Here is a 19,274-nt window from a genome sequence, read left to right as displayed (position 1 = left end):
CGAAACTGAAACAGTCTAATCGTGCTTCTACATTTGGCATTTGAAGCTAAAATTAGCATTTGAAGCAATATTCTTGTCCCTTTCTTTGCCACCACTTTCCACAACATTCTGCCACACCAGTGCTCCGCACATGGTGCGCTGGGTACTGAGACTGGCTTCCTGGGATGACTGGCAGCTCTTTGCCCTTAAATTTGCCTACGAGAGAGACCCTTTAGCTCCAATGGATGCCACAGGGAAGAGAGCTCCACTCCTCCTTCCCACTATGCTACAGGCACCACCAAAGTGCAGTACCTTTGTCCCAAAACAAAACTCAGGCCTAAGCCCTTCTCTCCCAAATAAAAAGGGGACAATCCTTGTATTTAGATAACACTGTACCACATCGTCTATGCCCACCCAGTGGTGTACTGGGACAAATCTTCAGTACAAATCTTTCTTTCCTGCAGCATTTTTACCAGGCTAACAAGATCTCCCCGCTTCCTTCCTCAGGCACACCAGTGTCTCTCCATCCATCGCTGCCTCTTGGCAGGTTAATTCTCCCCTCCCCCGGCACTCGGAGCCCTGTCTCCCATCACGCATCCCCAGGCCGGGCTCCTACAAGGATTCGCTGCCCCAAGGACGGAAGAGATGGGGTCCGAGGCATAAATTAATTACGAGGAATTTCCTCTCCTTAGACATTGGAAGGGGCTGCCCAGGGAGGCGGTGGTGTCGCCGTCCCTGGAGGTGCTTCCAGAAAGCCTGGACGTGGCACTCGGCGCTGTGGTCCGCCTAACAAGGTGGTGCTCGGTCATGGGCTGGACTCGGTGATCTCGGAGGCTTCTTCCAACCCAACTGAGCCTGGCATTCTGTGATAACCTGTCCCGGCGCCCCTGCAGCTTCCCTTTCCCCCCTGTCAGAAGAACAACTCCTCCCCACTCGGGTCTCTCCCGTGGGACAGAGCTCGCCCTCCCGCCCCATCCCGGAGAAAGGAGACCCGCCCCGGGCCTTGCGGGGCGCCTCCGCAGCAGGAGCGCAGCGCGCCGCTGTCCGGGCCCACCGAGCCCCCCTCACAGACCTGTGGATCCGGCCATCTTGTCCGAGCCCCCCCGCACCGCTCGGGCCCGCACGCCACGCGCGTCACTTCCCTCGGAGCGGCTCCGTCACTTCCCGCCGGGAAGGACGGGCGCATCCCGGGGCGCGGGAGCGCGCGGGGCGGGGCGGGGCCAGGGCAGGGCCGGCAGCGGGCGCGCCCCCGTGCCGGGAGCCGGCCTGGCTCCGCTCCCCTCGCAGGCTGCTCTCCGCTCTTCGTGTCCTTCTCCCAGCCCCTGTCCGCACGCCGCTCTCTCCAGGCGCCCGCTACGCCTGATCCCGTGGGAGCTATTACACCTGGGAAGCAAATTTCCATGGCTGCATCCCTACCCTGCCACCCCCGCTCAGCCTGCACCCCGACCTCCAGTAATAGGAAGTCGGCATACAGCAATGAAGCTTCATTTAATTTTTTTTTTTTGTTTTTCAGCTAGGCTTCAAACACGACACTTAGATTCAGAAGAAGAATAAGGGAGGGGGGAAAAAAAAAAGTGCCAAAGGCAGAAAAGGAAAGAATATGGATACGAATTTTAAAGCCACAGAAATGCCAGAAGAACTATATCAAAGAGGCGCTAATTAGAAGTAGCTCTCAGAATGATGTGACAGTTTCAAAGGCTGAAATATTTGACATTAAGAACTGTGGAAATTTAATTCCACATATGTCTAGACATGATGCCAAATGTTTCTTCACCTGCAGAAGAACCATTTGTAACTAGAGTTACAAAACTCAAGTTCCAGGCCCTCCCCGGGAGCCAATGCCGAGCTCGGCTGAAGGCGGCTGCTGCGGCAGCACCTTGCGCGTCCTACCTGGGAACTGCAGCCCGCAGCGGGCTGGGACCCACTGGCAGGTGGGAGAAGGCAGCTGTCCTTGCAGAGCGCTGGTGAAGGGCAGCAGGCTCAGGAACAATCCAAAAGGGCCCTGCTGGCACTCATGTAGACATGAGCGGAACGCAAACCAAAGCAACCTGCAGGCGAACACACCTGAAAGGGGATACATCCCAAAATGTGTGCTAGGGTCACTGCAATGAGGGATTCCCTGGAGGATCTGCAGCCTGAGCACAGGGCTGCTGCTAGCGGCAGTCTCTAACAAAAAAGCCCGTCACAGGCACCTCGCTAACCAGTGACAACACCCACATGCTGTTCTTGACATCCTATTTTATAAATAGCGCTCAGTTTTTTCCTTTACAGCTTATAAAGAGAGAGTAAAACTCATTCATAGACTTCTGGTAGAGATCAGAAAGAGCAACGATTCAAGATGTTTTTCTTCCAGCTAACCTGAAACCTCTTCCTCAGCAAGGACTCAAATCACAGAATATGTTGGGTTGGAAAGGACCCACAATGACCACGGAGCCCAGCTCCTGGCCCTGCACAGCACCTTCCGCACCCTCACATACAAAATGCGCTGCTTCCCTGCATTTATTCTTTGTTCATTTTAATCCATTACTGGTTTAGCTCTCTCTGCATACATAAAAATGATAAATCTACTACAGTTTTTAGTCCTTCCATTGATTACTATTCTCTTTTATCAAATTACTAGTTTTGGCCAGATTTTTGCAACAACAGAAATAAGCAGAAGTTTCAATATTTACACCAAAAGAATTAGAAGTGAGCTTTTCCAGTACAGTGAAACTGTTCCTTAAGCTGCATTTCAATGATTTGTGGAGCTTTCTGTTGCCAAACACAGCTAGTTGTAGGGATTCTCTCCTGTAGCCTATTTCAGTATTTTCATGGAAGTAGTAACAATACTGGAAAAAAAAGAATATTTTGAAAAGTTCACCCCTATTACAACAACAACAACAAAAAAAAAAAAAAGAAAAAAAAAGAAAAAAAAGAAAAAAGAAAAAAGAGTTGTCCTCCTATTTTTTGGAATCAAGAGCAGGTGCAGGAGGGCTATTAGAGACCACTACACAAGCCTTGTCCGCTGTTCTCCATCCATAATGTAACCAGGGTGTGCTCCTACTTGCATTAAGATAAAACCTGCTCAGCTCCAAGATCAGAAAGATGCACAATGGCCACCCAATGCCTGAGCATTTATTTTTTTTAAAGATTAATCCTTCTTTTTTTAGGTGATTCTGTGCTAATAATGAACAGCACACCTGCAGGTCTTGAGACATGAGAGAAATAGAGCCATAGGCTCACCAAACCAAGGCCCACTTGTATTCTGTGAGTCTGAAAGCATACAGCAGACTCCACAGTCCATCTGTGTTCAGACCCGTCCACTAGATGTCAAGGCTTAGATTTAGCAGCAAAAAATTACTGCAATACTAATTGCAAACACAGGAAATAAAACGTGGGGCAAAATGGAAAAAAATGTAAGGTCACTGGCCTAGGTGAGGAAATCTCTGCTGAATTACTCTAAAACCTGTTTTATTTCACTCTTCTTATATTGGGCAAAGTTTACTGGGAAAAAATGTAATTTTTGTTTCAACATTGAATTTGAGAGGAAAAATATCTTACAAAATATCTTACAGTATCTTAAAATGTGTTCAGAGGAAGCTGAACACATTTTAAAGGTGTAACTTCCTTTCCTTTCAAACAGGCTGAGAGAGTTGGGGTTGTTCAGCCTACAGGAGAGGCAGCCCCAGCAAAAGCAGCTTCTGAGCACCAGAGGGCCTAGAAGAAAGCTAGAGAGTGACTTTTCATAAAGTGATAGCACAAGGGGTACACAAGCCCTAAACTGGGACAGGGTAGGTTTAAGTTAGATATTAGAAATTCTTTACTGTGACAGTGGCGAGGCAGTGGAACAGATTGCCCAGAGAAGCTGTAACAGTGTTAAAAGCTAGGTTGGATGGCGCTCAGAGCAATCTCTTTTAGAAGAATGTGTCCGTGCCCATGGCAGAAGGGTTGGAACAAGATGATTTTTAAGGTCCTGTCCAACGTGAATCATTCTGTGATTCTAGGATTCTACATGCTTCATATTCATACAGGATTCTTCATATGCTTACATATGGTAATAAACTCACCTCTCACTCTCTTCAAAAAGAGTTCAAAATACAACTTCTGCTTACAACTTGGTCAAAATAGGGTATTGGTAGCCATTTCAGAAAAAAACTTTCACAACCTTTATTAGCAAATCTCACGCAGTACCCATCAAGAAAAATCAGAAGTGCAGTGTGCTCAGCTCAGAAAACAAATGTTCTATGATCATGTTGTGAAATAATTTTATTTAAAAGAAGAGCTTCACAAAGTTGAGATTTTTGAGTGCAGATTCTACAGATGGCCCTCATGTTGTAGAACACTGCCTCCAGAGTTGCCATATTATGGTCCCCAAGCTCCATCTCAGCCTGAAAGATTTTCTAAGTAATATATGGAACAAGGTATTGATAAAAGACAACGAAGGAATAATTATTTCCTATTTGCAGACTACAACAAACAAAGACATAGCAATATCTTCCAGCAAGTTTAGTACAAACAAATTATTCTTCTGAATTAATAACTACCTTGTGGACTGATTTAAGCATGACATTACAGAGGACTATAGTGTAAAGAATGAGTGGTAAGAGTAATAAGAATAATAAAAATCAAGTAAAACTGAATTCCCTCATGGTTCTTTACACAGAATATCTCTACACAATTTCTGACACAGAATGCACAGACAGACCCAGAGAGGTCACTCCTTTGACATGGGGCTCTGGGAACTACTTATCCACTAACAAGTAGTGTATTTCTACATGTAGTAGTTCTTTTGAGAGCCAGGACCCTTGTGTCTCTAAATCCTGTAAATTCTTCACAGGATAGTCTACTTAAAAAATAAGGACATAAAACACCACATGGGATGAGCAAAAACCTCTTACTTCTACCCATATTTACACCAAAAGAATTAGAAGTAATCTTTTGCAGTGTTTACAAGCCCTAATAGACAGAAGTGCCCCAATGTAGGAAGCTGGGCACAAATGTAATAAGTCATTAGTCCTGAGAGCTTTCAGCTTTTTGAGTGGTTGCAAACTACACCTGAACAGAGCCTCACCAAATTCCCTCATTCCATCAGTGCACAACTTGTGTTTGATCAGCCAAGAAGAGCAATATAACTCATTTCCTTTAAAAGCACAGAAAGTGTCAGGTATTATGTAGTAACAGAAACACAGAAAACACAGAAACAATAATAATCACACAGAAGAGTACTGGAGAGTCTCATTCCAAGCAAAAAGACATTTAAATTATTACTTGGGTCCAAAAAGGGTTCATGACAAGACCACAATACTTTTCCCTCTATTAGACTTCATTTTAAGAGGTATCAAGCAGCCTTACAGTCACAATTCCTCTGTTCTCTCCAGTACTTGGAGAATACAATAGAAATAAGCAAATTCAATTTCTATCCCATTCCATCTAGAAGTTAATTCCTTTCTTGTCATGATCACAGAAGATATCCCTTACTTTCTTCACAGGTGCTACTTGTAAATCCATGCAGCAGAGTTCTCCTCCTCCTTTAACATGGAGCCTAATTAACTTCTGTTTCCCGTTTCTGTGTAATATGTGCACTCCCAAGTTCCTAATTGTACACAAATTCGATGTATGTTTAAGAAGCACATTCTGCATGTTTCCTCATGCTATCTCAAATTAGAAGTATAAGCAGTTAAATATCTGAATGAGCCAGTAAGAAAATAAAATCAGAATTAAAACAAACAAGCCAACCACTAAACAAACAAACAAAAAAACAAAAACAACAAAAAAAAAACAACAAAAAAAACCCCCAAAAAACCTTCATGAAGCCTTAAAATGTGCAAGCACATACTGGGAGAGAAAATTTCCATGGTACTTCAGAGATGTGAAAATTCACAAGCAAAAGGCACAATCTTGCTACCAGGTGCAAAACAACTATAGAATGCTCTAGCTTGCTCTTTCTAATAAACACTCTATACAACCAAAATAGAGCAGAAACAATGAGTCTTACTCAAAGCATGAATACAAAACTTTGTTCACTACACACTAAACTATAATATCAAATGTAAAGTCAACTAATGAATGAAATTATTAACCAAATACTTAAACACCAATCAAAAAGTTCCTAATTTCCTTTCCTCAATGAATTTTACATGTCATTTTTATTGCATTAAGATGCCAGTAAATTTGATTATTTCTTGCCAAGATTATATTTTTTTACTTCCTCTATGCAGAACAAACGTCTGATTTCAAAATAAAAAAATGAAAGATTTAAATCAATATGCTTTTTCTTTAAAAGTTACAGTTCTTTCAGGTTTCTGTACACCATTGAGTATACAAGAAAAATTCAGCGTAAATAGGAAAATTATTTTAAATCCTGCCGTGTGGTATTTAATGACATCAGTACTGAAAAAGCACTGGAGAATGCGGGCATCGATCCCGCTACCTCTCGCATGCTAAGCGAGCGCTCTACCATTTGAGCTAATTCCCCACTTGAAAAAAAAAACTTTGAAACCTGAGGATACAGACTATAAACTTACAAAAAAACACAACACAACTAGGTTTGGTTATGAATTTGTTGTTTCTTGCCGAGTCATTCTTTCCACTCGCCAACAACTGACTGCAGCCCACAGCTGCAATCATGGGACCCATGTTTCAGCATGGACACTACCAGAATAATCCTATTCATCCTTTTATAACACGAATCTTTGTTATTTAGCTGGTTTCATACAAGAAGCTCTCCAAAACACCAAATTACTTAAAAGAAACCAAATGTGCGTTTCTAAGGAAAAAAAAAAAACGCGCTACTTTTATTGAACAACTGTTCCAAATTCAACAAGGAAAACCCTTAGTCTTTCCAATTTTCAGGGCTTGCACATGTAAAGACTGGTTCAGGAAATGTTTAATAAAAGAAAAAATGTTATATGCTTGAATGAAACAGAGTTTTATAGTCAAAACTTACACATATGTGTGTGAGCAGATATATATATATGCACACACACATCCTGTCATATAAATATGTATATATGCACACATACATCTTTTTGGAAAGTGTCTGGCTTGTCTGAGGTGAGAGAGTCAAGTGAAATTAAAGCAGATCTGTACTTTTCTGATTTATTACCTCACCAAATCCACTTCCCTATAATTAATACATTACTTTTACCAGCCTTAAAACACTGACTTTTTGAAAAATGAACGCACCGTCGCTCACGTGACTTGACGCGCAGCATCAAGCTTATATCGTAGGCAGGGAACATGATGAGGTACGACCCCCCCCAAAACTGCACCCCCAGCCCCTGGCGGTGCTCCTGCCCCCCGCAAAACTGCACCCACAGCCCCCCGGAGCTCGGTCCCCGAAAGAGCTCCCAAACCGCGGGGCCCGGCCCCGCCAGGGAGCCGCGGTGCCCCGGCAGCAGGAGCCGCTCCGCGCCCGTCCCCGGAGCTCCTGTCACGGCCCTGCGGCTGCGCTCCCTCCCGGACACACTTCTGGCCTCACATCCTCGCCTTTGCTTCCCTGCTTCCTCGGCACAGCCCTCTCTCCTTCCACGGACCCTTTCCTTTGGTGTTTCAAAGCCCCCTGCCATCTCCTCCGTGGTCTGCCATCCCCTCCTTCCTCCAGCCTCCAAAGAATTACAGGATCGATTAGGCTGGAAAAGATCTCAGAGATCATCGAGTTTAACTTCTGCCTTAACACCACCACCATGTTAACTAGACCATGGCATTAAGTGCCACATCGAGTCTTTCCTTAAACATCCCCAGGGACAGTGATTCCACTATCTCCCTGGGCAGCCCATTCCAATGTCTAATCACTCCTGTGAAGAAATTCTTTATGACGTCCGAGCTATACCTCCCCTGGTGTATCTTACACCTATGTCCTGTTGTCCGCTCCCTAGATGCATGTGAGAAGAAGCCAACCCTCATCTGGCTACAGCCTCCTTTCAGGTGGTTGTGGAGAGTGATGAGGTCTCCCCTGAGCCTCCTTTTCTCCATGAGAAACATAACATAAACACCTGCAGCTCCCTCAGCTGCTGCTCAATAGGAATGTGCTCCAGATCCTCCACCAGCTCTGTTGGCCTCCTCTGGACACACCTCACTATCTTTCTTGGTGTGGGGGGCCCAGAACTGAACAAGGTGAGGCCTCACCAGTGCTGAGTACAGGGTGATAATTGCTGCCCTGGTCCTGCTGGCCACACAATTTCCGATATAAAAATAATGTGAACACACCTGTAACAACTTTCACATATACATAACTTGATCGACCCAGGGTTTTTGAGCTGAACGACACCAAAGCAGCTGAGCTCCACTTTACATCTTTCACCTACTTATTTTACCCACAGAGGCCTCTCAGGCATCTCTTTGAAGCATAAAGTGATATACCAAGCAGGAGAGCTGTGTTTGGCTCTGGTTCTCTGTAGGGTGAGAAGAGTTTACAAACTCCACCTGCTTTGTCATGGCAGTGTTCACTTCTGATCTTCTCCATAAACTCTCTCTTCTCTTGCACATACAAATTATGGAGCCCATAATCTACCACCCAGTGACTTTCTGATTGTTGCTTGAACATCTTCACTTACAGAGGAGATTGTTCCTGCAGTATGTCGGCACTAAACCAGACAATGGCTCCTTGTTAAGCCAGGCCGCATTGCTCACTCCATAGATGGGAGATGTTACTCATCCATCAAGTTTAAGACAGGCCAAGAAGAAATTAAATTAAAGCTTGAGTGAAGGATCACCACCTGACAGGTTTCTAACCAGCCTGGCTCGTTTTTACATCATTTACTGGCTTCTGGTGATGCTGAATCATTTTATGTACCTTAGCCCTGACATGTGATGAATGGCTTGGAGATACTGTACGTGCACATCCAGTTGTTCCTGGAGCTGGATTCTTTGGCAGGAGGCAAGACAGACTAGGAATAACTGAAACTAAGGCACTGTCTTTGTGTGGCAGTATCCACTTCATGCTTGACAAGCTTCAGCATTGATTTGCTACAATTTTTTGACAGTGCCAACCACAAGAAAATGGGAAGGGGAAGAAAGAATAATGTATTCAGAAAAAAATATGGCTGTCAGTCCAAGAGCACTAATGGACCAAGTGAGAGTAATAATCAGGTACAAAGTTGCTCTGGATTTATGGCCAGCTGTATGTTTAAGCTATACTTGATTTTTTGGTTGTTGGGTTTTGTTTGTTTTTTAAAAATACTAAAGTTAGTCCTGTCAGTGGTAAACCCAAGATTTTTGAAGGGCAGGAGAGGGTGATTGATTGTGTCTAGTTTTTCAGTACTTGGAGAATGTTAAAAAAATTAAAAGCAGTGTGAAAATGATATAACACTTGTGAAGTAAGGAGAGATCTTTGCCATGTAAATAATTCATTCTTCTATGGCAGCTGCTAGAACATGCACAGTCATTTCTGTAGGTTTTCTACTGAAAACACTAGGTGGACAACTGTGATACAAAATTCAGCTAAAATAAGCCACTATTTTTTTCACATGATCTTATTTATGAAGTATGAACCACCTTGGATGCTCATCTGGGCCTAAAAGCACCTGTTTACTTGATCATCTCTAGGAATTTAGAGTGAGTTAGCTAACACACACTTATTAGGCCATAATTTAGCAGTAATGACAAGGAACATATTTAGACCAGGCATTCCTGATTAACTTCCTGGTCAAGTCTTCGGATTAAAAAAAAAAAAAATCACCTTATTTTTGTCTTTATCTTCAGAAGAAAATAAAGTTTTCTTCACAGAAAGTTGTTTAGAAATGGCTGCTAACAAGTCAAATGCTGCTGTGATCCTAAAGGACTGGTAAGCAACTCAAGATTCTGCATTGATCTTGTTTCAAGTTGTTGAACACCATTAACGTTCTTTTTTTCATAGCCTTTTATTTATTTGAGAAGTGTTGAAGTAGCTGTAATTTTACTAACAACATTTAGCAAAAGAACTTAAAAGTTACATAAAAATAGCTCAGCTCTTCCTGAAAGAAATCAATTAATTTCTGTTTTTTCCTTATTTTACTTTTTCCAGGAAAAATATCTAGCAATTCACAACAATAGCAAGGTTATAAACAAACAGGAGGTGGGTTGTTGCCAAAACTTCAGAGACTCCAAAGAACTGAGGAAGAAAGGGTGTAAGCTGGAGCACCTTAGCCTATGCAGTTAAACCAAGCCTACTGGCTGTATAAACTAAAGGTGGGTTTTGCCATTCACTGCTAAAACTGCCTCTTCTTGCTAACAGTCAACTTGATATTTGGTGTCAACAGTGCAGAAGCTGAGATTGTTTGCAAGACAGGAATAGTTTTTACAGCTGCAAATAACCCTTATGTTCTATAATCTCTTTTTTAAAAAATGCAGAAAGTGACAGAGAAAGATATATTGCATATCCAAATTATTCAGAAGTCGTGTTCTCAGCTGTTAGAAACTATCAGGAATGTGGTTAGAAAGTGGAAATTCTGTCCTCCTTAAATGCATATTGATGTACATTATTTTAAATTGTTTTTCAACCTCCACCCTCAAAGCAATGCCTAGGAAAATGCATTAACATAAACCTTATCATGAATTTACATTATGAAAAAAAATATTTAGGTCCATTTAAAGGTGTACACACTCAGCAGATATTCCTGCTACTTACAGCTATTGCATTGGGAAAACTAGGACAAAAATCTGCTCTTTCCAGCATGATTTTTCCCCCCGATGATACAGAGGGCAGGTTCAGGGGGACAGAAGAGCTGGCCAACAGGCAGGTTGGTGGCTTTTCTTTAGGTCACTTACCTGCCATCCCAGCAGCTGCCTCTCGCATCAGGAGGAGGCCCAGCTACAGCATTTCCCTGCTCACACGATGACAAACCTCCCAGCACTGCCTGCTCACCGGTCCGTCTAGAAAGGAGTAAAAGGAGGGCAGCAGCTGCCCTGGAGGAGAGAGTTGCCATTGGGGTGGGTGGAAGGTTCTAGCACAGGGCAGGGCACGCTAAGTGCCTGGGAAGGGCGGAACCAGGTGGGAACATGTGGGCAGGGGAGCTGTGCGTGCTGTGCTGTCAGCTGGAGCGAGTCCGGGCTCAGGACAGAGCAGGCAGAGGAGGTTTGTGCACAGCCTTTTACCCCGGGGCTTTCTGGTCGTTTTAGTGGGTCTCACAAAATCTAGTTTTGAAGTCATGGGGGTGCTTGTTCGAAGGAGGAGGTGCAGTGGGCAGTGCAGCTCCTCAGCAGGGCAGGTGGTTTTGTGGGTTCTCATGGGGTTCCTATTCCTGCGCTGCTCTGCCACGACTCAGGCTCCAGTCCTCCTTCAGTTGTTCTCAACATCTACAACCACACTAATCCTATACTGCATTAGTAAATTTTAATAGCTTTTATTTTCTTTACTTCTGATACTGCTCCTCCAGAGTTCACTAAATGTGTAACACTGAGCACAGGAGAGAAGTGGAAGACTCAAATCAGAGGATAACTTGGGTTGAAGTGGGTGCTACCCTAAACTTTTTGTAGTCTTAATTCAGCATGGCTGTGCTGTTTTGAATACACTGTGAGCAGGTAGCTTCATCAGTGAATGCAGCTCCTCTAATCATAAGTCTGGTTTCCCTGTTCTAGTTTAAAATTATTGTATGTCATGGTGGTCTATAAATTTAAAAAAGGAAAGTTCTCATCTTTTCATATGCACGTAAGTAATCAAATGTTAAACATACACGAACTTCAGTGAGTTCTGTGTATCTTAACCCTGTAGTCTTTGAACATTGCAGCCAAATACATTTTCAGTTCCTTCCGATAACCAGTTCCATGGAGCTTTTTATAAATAGTTGATTATTATTTATTTATTTGGATGAGGTTATTGTTTTAAAAACTACTCTGTTACTCTGGAAAAAAAAAAATCTCATTTAGTGAGTATGTAGTTCAGTTCCTTAGTAAAAGCCTCAGGATATAGGGATCTGAATCTTCTTAAATCTTCTAAGCTATGAAAAATCTTCATGCTCACCCCTGTTAACTTTGGCACAAAAAGTGAAAAGTGGATAAAAATTGAAAATGTAAAGAGATTGTTTACTATTCTGTGGAAATCCATGGCTTGGAAGAGACATTAAATGAGCATGAGGAAAAACTTGTATGTGCTGTTTAGAGATAGCTGATAGGCCAGATGGCCTAATAGCTAGACCACATTCTCTGCTATGTGAAATTTTAGGGAATGTAGAGAAAATTTAGATTCTTACAGCTGTGATTTAGAAGACAAAGTTTGCAGATCCAGTGGGATTCAGGCATAGTCAATCTCACTGCTTTTTTAACAACTTTATTTATTGCTATTAACGATTAAACAGTTTGTTTTGTATATAAAATTAGTAACACGGTTTTTCTGTATTGTCATCATGTCTATTTCAAGGAGGGCATTGTACATGCAGCATGATGTTGAAACTTTTTAAAACACTTATTAAGTTAGTAGGGATACAAGGTCTTCCAGAAAAATTTGGAGTAAGTAATAACATGAGTCTAAAAAAAACCAAACCTAAATACGTAATTATGTTAATGTATGACTTCCTGTTTCCCCATCTGAAAACAGAATGAAATCTTTGTCAATCTGGAATCCATATGATAACCTGGGTGGAAATCTAAAATCCATGGATCCTATTAGAGAAAGAGAATGGTAACTTGTATGTTTTCTTGGTATTTCAACTCCCTGATAGAGATTTTACAGGTTGAAATAATGAGGGTGATTTTTGTATTGGTCCCCAGGGAGATGACAGAGAGTAGCATAAAATGATCTTGCTCAGAGCTGTGCTCTGAGATTACCGTCTTCTTACTAGTGCACAGAGCGCACTGTGTTAACCTAAATGCTACTCTGGTAAATATATATAAAGATCATTTTGGTGTCATACTTTTTACTAAAGCAGTATATTTAATATTAATTATTTTGACTTTTGCAAGTTTCTGTTGTGATTGCTAATGGTAACTGAAGTTACTTAGGATGCCTGGCTAAGCTGGTTATTTGACCAATATTACAGAATTTTTACTGGCGCATAGCTTCTCAGACAGACTACTGATTTTCCTCAAATGTGGTACTGCAACTGCAGTAGCAAATACTATGAAAACTAGCAAATTATGTTTGAGTTTGGGTTTTGGTTTTTTTCTTTTTTGGTTGGTTCTTCTGTTCTGGGATTTCTTTAGCATGTTTATATCCTGTGCTTTGGGTATGAATCAATGAATAATGGCAAAATTTTATGAACAAGCAATAACATCTTTACCAACAAATCAAGTTTTATTCTCATTGTGGCCATTAAAAACATAAATAGAGATTCTGGGAGATTTCTTCTGACTCATGGCATGTCTCTTGTGTTGCTTTTTATGTGATTTACAATGCATTTTGTGGAGTGCTGTCTGTTGGATTTTGAGGTTTTTGTTCATGGGGTTTTTCCCTCCAGAGGATGGTGTGAATTTTGCTGCCCAATTCCATATTTTAATACTACTTTTCAGAAATTATCTCTGAGGTCCCAAACACGTTTCCTTCAATGCTTTAAATAGGGGATAAATACTGGATACAGAACTGGAGGCATACTTGTTTCATTTTAATGCTCTATCACCTTGAAGGTTAGGCTATTTTACAGAATGAACTGAATATACTAGAGCTGTCCTTACTAATTTTGTCACTTCTTAATTTATAGTTAATTCTGAATTTTGCTTGATTTTAAGTAAAAGCCTTAAGACTATCAGGGCCTAGTCACAAATTGAAAGTTTCAGTTTGTGTGCAGTTGTGAGGCTACTTGGGGATTCCCTTAATTAAATCAAGTAGATGTGCTGTACCTTTCAAAATCTGGCTTGATGAAACCCTGGTCTTGCCTGGGCTGTGTTCTTACAAGCCTGATACAGACACAACCAGAAGGGTTCTGTTTGCTTGCTTGTTTGTTTGTTTTATAGCATAGGTGTTTTTGAGACTTAAATGGTTTTTGTTCAGAAGGAATACTAAGAAAAATGTGAAACATCCCAGAACAGAAGGAGCAGCAAGCTTCCTTACTTTACCAGGCACACTGACCTGTGGGGCTTTCAGTCAGCCAGTTGCTTAAATGTCAGTGGTATCTGACTTAATTGCCTCCTGCAAATTAATTTCAGATGCTTCTTTCCACATTGATTAAATAGGAAAGGGAAAAACTTTTCTTTTTTTTTGGCAAAGCCAGCTGTTTCAATTAGAGCAAGGGAGTAGGTGGCAATATACTGGAATTTTGTTAATGGAAGAATGTGCACAGGAGTTCTGGTATACAACTTCAGGGCTAGACCAAAGACCACTGCTAGACCTCAGCAGTGCATCCTCTAGTGCTTATTGAAGGAGAGAGAAAATATTTTCTTATTTTGTTTTCTGAAATCACTAAGTCATTGAAGAGGGGATATTTGAAAGATCTTTATTGATCTGTGTGATTCACGTGTCTTAAAGCATCCTGCGGAAATCAAGAGCTGTAGTTTGTGTAGTTATTTAATAAATTTCACTTCAGATAGTCCTTTTTTTTTTTCCAGAAAAGCAGATTATTTTATATTGTAAGTGTAACAAAAATTCACAACTCTCTCTTGCTGTTTGTGAATCCACTGAACAGAATTCTCACTGCTGTTTCATTATAGTAAAAAATTATAATTTTTTACATTTTAGTTACGTATTTTTGATTTTTTAATGTATTTGTGTGAGTGTGCTTGTCTATCTGGTGATAGCATCACAACTTAAAAATGCCTGAGAAATATAAGTAAATAATGTGAACTGTTAATTTGTTTCCCGGTGTTCCATTTGGTGCTTTTTTTAACCTCCTTTTATAACGTGAACCCAGCCTCTATTGCCACAAGAGAAAGAACTAGAAGAACTCTACCTATTCCCTCATACATATTTTATATTGTAAAATATGGAGAAGGATAAAGTAATTTAGTCGATTGTCTTCCACATGGGGATTACAAATAGGAAAAATCTGGTTTAGAAAAAATACAGTATTTAAATATATCCAGATTTCTCTTAAGCAGTAATAATTGTTTGGTGTGAACCTAAGTCTGCAATTGCCTGGAAACACAAGCCCGGATGTTATCCAGATGCATCAAAGTGCCTGCGGTTGTCTCAAGGAGTCCAGATATCATATTAGGCAAAATTCCCACTACGGCTGTCAAAAGCAGTGCTCTTGCAGGAAGACCTAATTGTTTCTGCGTTTCTCTGGAGGGCTGAGCGCTGTTATTGCCTGCCCATGACTTCGAGAGGAGATCAGAAGAGCTCGGACTGCCCAGCTACCGGGATTTGGGGAGGAGGAGGTTTTGTTGGTGTTGGAGGCACGGCACCGCGGCGGGTCCCGTTTCAGCGGGCTGCGCAGCGACTCCGGCAGTGCGGGAGCGCGGGCAGGAATGGGCAGTGAAGGGGCGGCGGTGCCCGCGGGGGGAATTAGCTCAAATGGTAGAGCGCTCGCTTAGCATGCGAGAGGTAGCGGGATCGATGCCCGCATTCTCCAGTGTTTTCTGCGCCGCTGTTTTGAATTCAGGTGCGTTTTCCCGGAGCAGCTTCATAAGGATTAAAATGAATCCGTTTGGAGACGCGTCTGCGTAGTGTGAAGTATTTAAGTTTTTAACGTTGATCAGAGCTGAGCTTTTTTTTTTTTTTTTTTAAGTGCAAATTATCTTCTCATGGCTAGAGGAGGACATTAAATGATATTGTGGGAGACCGAATATCGCTTGAAACTCACGTTAGGAACTAGTGTGCTCTCGCCATCATCCTACAGCGGGTGCAAGGTAGCTGGAGAGACACTAATTCTGTGGTGAGCTGGTGATTTATACAGACAACTACAAACTCGCAGAGACAATTCCAGTAACTTTTCGTATCATTAAAAAGTAATCATAACTGCTCACATTCAGTGCAGTGGTAAGGGACGGAAGCTGCTATTTCTTTTTTCCTGTATCACAGAGTGGCAGCGTTAGTTCAGATGGGTTTGTGAAGAAATTGTTCCTCAGAGAGCGCACAACTTTTATTTGCGGCGTGCGGCGGGCTGCATTCTCTGCTGAGGATTTTCTACCACAAACCCGGGGGAGTTCGTGGAAGAAAATCTTTTCCCACGGAGGCGCCACCGGCGATCAAAACGCTGGAGAATGCGGGCATCGATCCCGCTACCTCTCGCATGCTAAGCGAGCGCTCTACCATTTGAGCTAATTCCCCCTGTTGGCAGCGGTGCCTCTCGTGCTGGATCACCACAAGCCGCCCTGCGGAACAACACCGAGTTACTGCTGAATTTACGCGCAGTACCCGGTGCCTGAAACGCCTGGCTACACACTTGGCGTATGAGCAGCGTTCTCTGCTGTGTTCCTTGGCTAAAACAATTCGTTTTCCTCAGCAGTGCATCCTCTAGTGTTTATTGAAGGAGAGAGAACTAATTTTCTTACGTCTCTTACAAATACAAAAAAGTTTGTAAATTTAGAAAGATTACCCTTAGAAGTCACTCAAGCACAGTGAGATTTTTATTCTCCTTTTTTTTTGCAAGTCTTCAGTTCCTTTTCCAACTTTCCAACTTTATTTTCTAATTAAACATATATAAATGATTAATACAGTGGTTTAAAAGCTCATGTTTCATTTTTGGAGAGCAAAAATTAATTCATATATTCTTGTGTTATATTATAGAAATTATTTGTATGTCCACCTTTATTTATTGACTTTGATAATTCTGTCCAAATAGTATTGCATCTTAAATATATGGCGTTACTAAGCACATTACTTAAATAGAAAAATTCACCTATAGTCATATTAACTGACTTTGAAGAAGGAAGCACATTGCTAAACCTCTATTCACAGACTGTTAAATCAAATAATGCTTTCTAGATTTCAAGAAATAAAATGTAGTTTACAGTGCATACAGTCATATGCTCTGTTGAAATGCAGAGGACTAAGTCCTGCTAGTAATCTAAAGTGTGTGCAGTAATTCAACAATATATGTATTGGCGGTTTTCTCTGAAGGATTTAACTCACTGGATGACAGCAATCTGTCAAAACAAAATAAATTTCAAAACTGAGCAAGTTACAACTTGCCTTAGGTAATGTAGTACTCTAAATCTGTTACATTTACAAATCTGTTACAGGTCAAGATGTATAACTACAATTACAGTGTGGCTGCAAACATTCTCTTAAAATTCAAATATTCTCCTGCCTAACTTCAGTCTCTGCACAATAAAAAATTAAAATTTATCCTTAACACTTCTTGAATTATATTGGAGATGATTTTATCTATGTCACTTGAGCACACTTGATGGGGGAAAGCAAATATGCAAAAGCAGTTTCAGTCCTTCTCACAGGCATGTGTGTATCTTAGGCTCACCGATAGCCCCTGCATGCCTGTGGCCAGGATCTCTCCCATATCGTGCTGCACGGGTTCAGCTCTATGAACAGTTCTCCTATCGACCCTGCACAGTTCCAGTCATTATGAAAAAGGCAGATTACCCCTCCCTGTTTTTCACCACCACATCTCACTCTGCCACCATGGAAAAGGCCTAAAGCTTCACCCATTTGGTTCACAGAAAAACAGTTGATTTAATACCCAAGCCAGATAAGGGTGAGGAAAGATCTCTGCACCATTTTCAATTATTAAAACATGTATTTTATATAACTGACAACATTGTTTTGTGATCATGAATTTGTTGTGAGTGTTGCTGAGTATTCATGTAAGATGGTAAGTAAAATGTCCTAATTTCTTAACCTGGGTGGGAAAACTTCCTCACCTATGTCTGAAAAATAGCCCAACCTACTTAGGTTCCATTAAAAAAAAAAAAAAATAGGGTGTTTCAGTTTTGAAGGCTTTGTATCCACTTATTTTAATTTAACACAGATCCACAGAATGACTAGATTGGAAGAGACCTCAAAGATCATCGGGAGATCACTTCAATGCATCTTCTTGTCAATATTAATGGAAGCTGATATAAGTTGATATTAGTTAATTTAATCGGGCTTGAGTTTTGCTTTCTAGATGGTCTCTTGGGGGGACATCAGGGCAAATGCGAGTTTTGTATTATCCTCAAGTGGCTCCACTGTGTTTTCTGTGATGTGATTACCCTGAGTGTAGGAGAAGGGCAAATCTAGCAGGTGGCAGGTGGCACTGAAAGGCTGCAGGGCACAGGTTTGTCGCGCAAGTTAGCGTGAGTGCCTTATCACATTCCTCCGCCTTACCGCGTCAGTATTTTTGTCATCTTGGCAAAACCACAGGCGGCTCCAGGTCAGGCAGGAGTTAAATGCTCAGAACGGCTGCCCTGGGTTACTCCCCGCGGCGAAAAAGCAGAGTAAAAGTAAAAAGCGCAGTTTGTATTTATCGCTATTAAAGTCTGAAGCTACAGGATGCGGGAGTTCCGCACGGGGGGAATTAGCTCAAATGGTAGAGCGCTCGCTTAGCATGCGAGAGGTAGCGGGATCGATGCCCGCATTCTCCACTGATGATTTTGTTCCTGGTGGGGGTAAAAAATACTTCACTGCGAGTAGTAAAAAAAAACCAACTTAAATGAAGCTTGACGCGTATAGCAAGAAAGCGAAATGCCACAAGGCGCTTTCCTCCGTGAACTGCAAGTAACAAACGGATTATATTTTATTATTACATGCACACAGCTGGAAAACGTGTCTGCTCCATTTTGCCTTGTTTCTTGCTGCTTAATTTGGAAATGCTAAATGAAATACTAGAAATGTATGATTCTGGAATCGAAGTTGAACGTTTTCTCTTTTGTGAGCAGAGAGGGAAAACTACGTTCTGCCTGTGAAACCACAAATTTAGCAGCTCGGAGAGGATCAGAGTTCTATGATCTTAAATACTGGCAGCAGGGGGGGAATTAGCTCAAATGGTAGAGCGCTCGCTTAGCATGCGAGAGGTAGCGGGATCGATGCCCGCATTCTCCAGCGTTTTGCCTGACAGCAAATCATCCACACTACCAAATAAAATGTGTAATTATTTCTGTAAAATGTTCGTTTTGTTTTCTTTGGAGTAAAATTGATTTTTTTTTTCCTTCCTCCTTTTCTTCCTCTGCCCTTACTACCTAAATCAGGCTTATATAACTGTATAGGTCAATCCTCTGTTGTAACAGTTGACTTCCTGGACAGTGTAAGTTAAATGGAGCAGGAAGAGAATTCTGCAGGATGACATTTTTCCACGCTTAACGAAAAACAACACATCGTGGTTTAACCCCAGCCAGTCACCAAGCCCCACACAGTTGCTCACTCACTCGCCCACCAGCAGGGAGACAATTAGAAGCGTAAAAGCTGGAGAGCTCAGTGGTTGAAATAAAGGCAGTTAAATAGGGAAACCAAAAGCCAGGCACACAAGCAAAGCAAAAAAAGGAATTAACTCACTGTTTCTCGTGCACAGGCAGCTGTCCAGCCATCCCCAGGAGAG

At 41.8% G+C, this 19,274-nt stretch overlaps 1 protein-coding gene and 5 non-coding genes across 7 annotated transcripts in view; 3 read left to right on the top strand and 3 right to left on the bottom strand.

Annotated features, from left to right (window-relative positions):
- The window catches only part of UBE2V2 (ubiquitin conjugating enzyme E2 V2), a 36,437-nt gene extending 25,690 nt beyond the window's left edge, over nucleotides 1-10,747 (bottom strand). Inside the window, exon 1 of one of the 2 annotated variants that reach the window (XM_072924006.1) lies at nucleotides 10,705-10,747. In XM_072924006.1, coding sequence (XP_072780107.1) covers nucleotides 10,705-10,732 — 28 coding nt within the window. In that variant the 5' untranslated portion in view covers nucleotides 10,733-10,747. 2 annotated transcript variants of the gene reach the window in all.
- Nucleotides 6,361-6,433, bottom strand: TRNAA-AGC (transfer RNA alanine (anticodon AGC)). The gene has a single exon. It is a non-coding gene; the product is annotated as a tRNA-Ala (tRNA).
- A 4,554-nt stretch (nucleotides 10,748-15,301) lies between the features above and the next one.
- Nucleotides 15,302-15,374, top strand: TRNAA-AGC (transfer RNA alanine (anticodon AGC)). Its single transcript has one exon. It is a non-coding gene; the product is annotated as a tRNA-Ala (tRNA).
- Nucleotides 15,375-15,999: 625 nt separating this feature from the next.
- On the bottom strand, nucleotides 16,000-16,072 carry TRNAA-AGC (transfer RNA alanine (anticodon AGC)). Its single transcript has one exon. It is a non-coding gene; the product is annotated as a tRNA-Ala (tRNA).
- Nucleotides 16,073-18,251: 2,179 nt separating this feature from the next.
- TRNAA-AGC (transfer RNA alanine (anticodon AGC)) lies at nucleotides 18,252-18,324 on the top strand. The gene has a single exon. It is a non-coding gene; the product is annotated as a tRNA-Ala (tRNA).
- A 384-nt stretch (nucleotides 18,325-18,708) lies between these two features.
- On the top strand, nucleotides 18,709-18,781 carry TRNAA-AGC (transfer RNA alanine (anticodon AGC)). Its single transcript has one exon. It is a non-coding gene; the product is annotated as a tRNA-Ala (tRNA).
- The last annotated feature ends 493 nt before the right edge of the window (nucleotides 18,782-19,274 follow it).

This window comes from Taeniopygia guttata, chromosome 2 (genome assembly GCF_048771995.1).
Source record: "Taeniopygia guttata chromosome 2, bTaeGut7.mat, whole genome shotgun sequence".
Taxonomy (NCBI): Eukaryota; Metazoa; Chordata; class Aves; order Passeriformes; family Estrildidae; genus Taeniopygia; species Taeniopygia guttata.
Note: the sequence above shows the minus strand (reverse complement) of the source record. Positions and strands in the feature narration are given on the sequence as shown.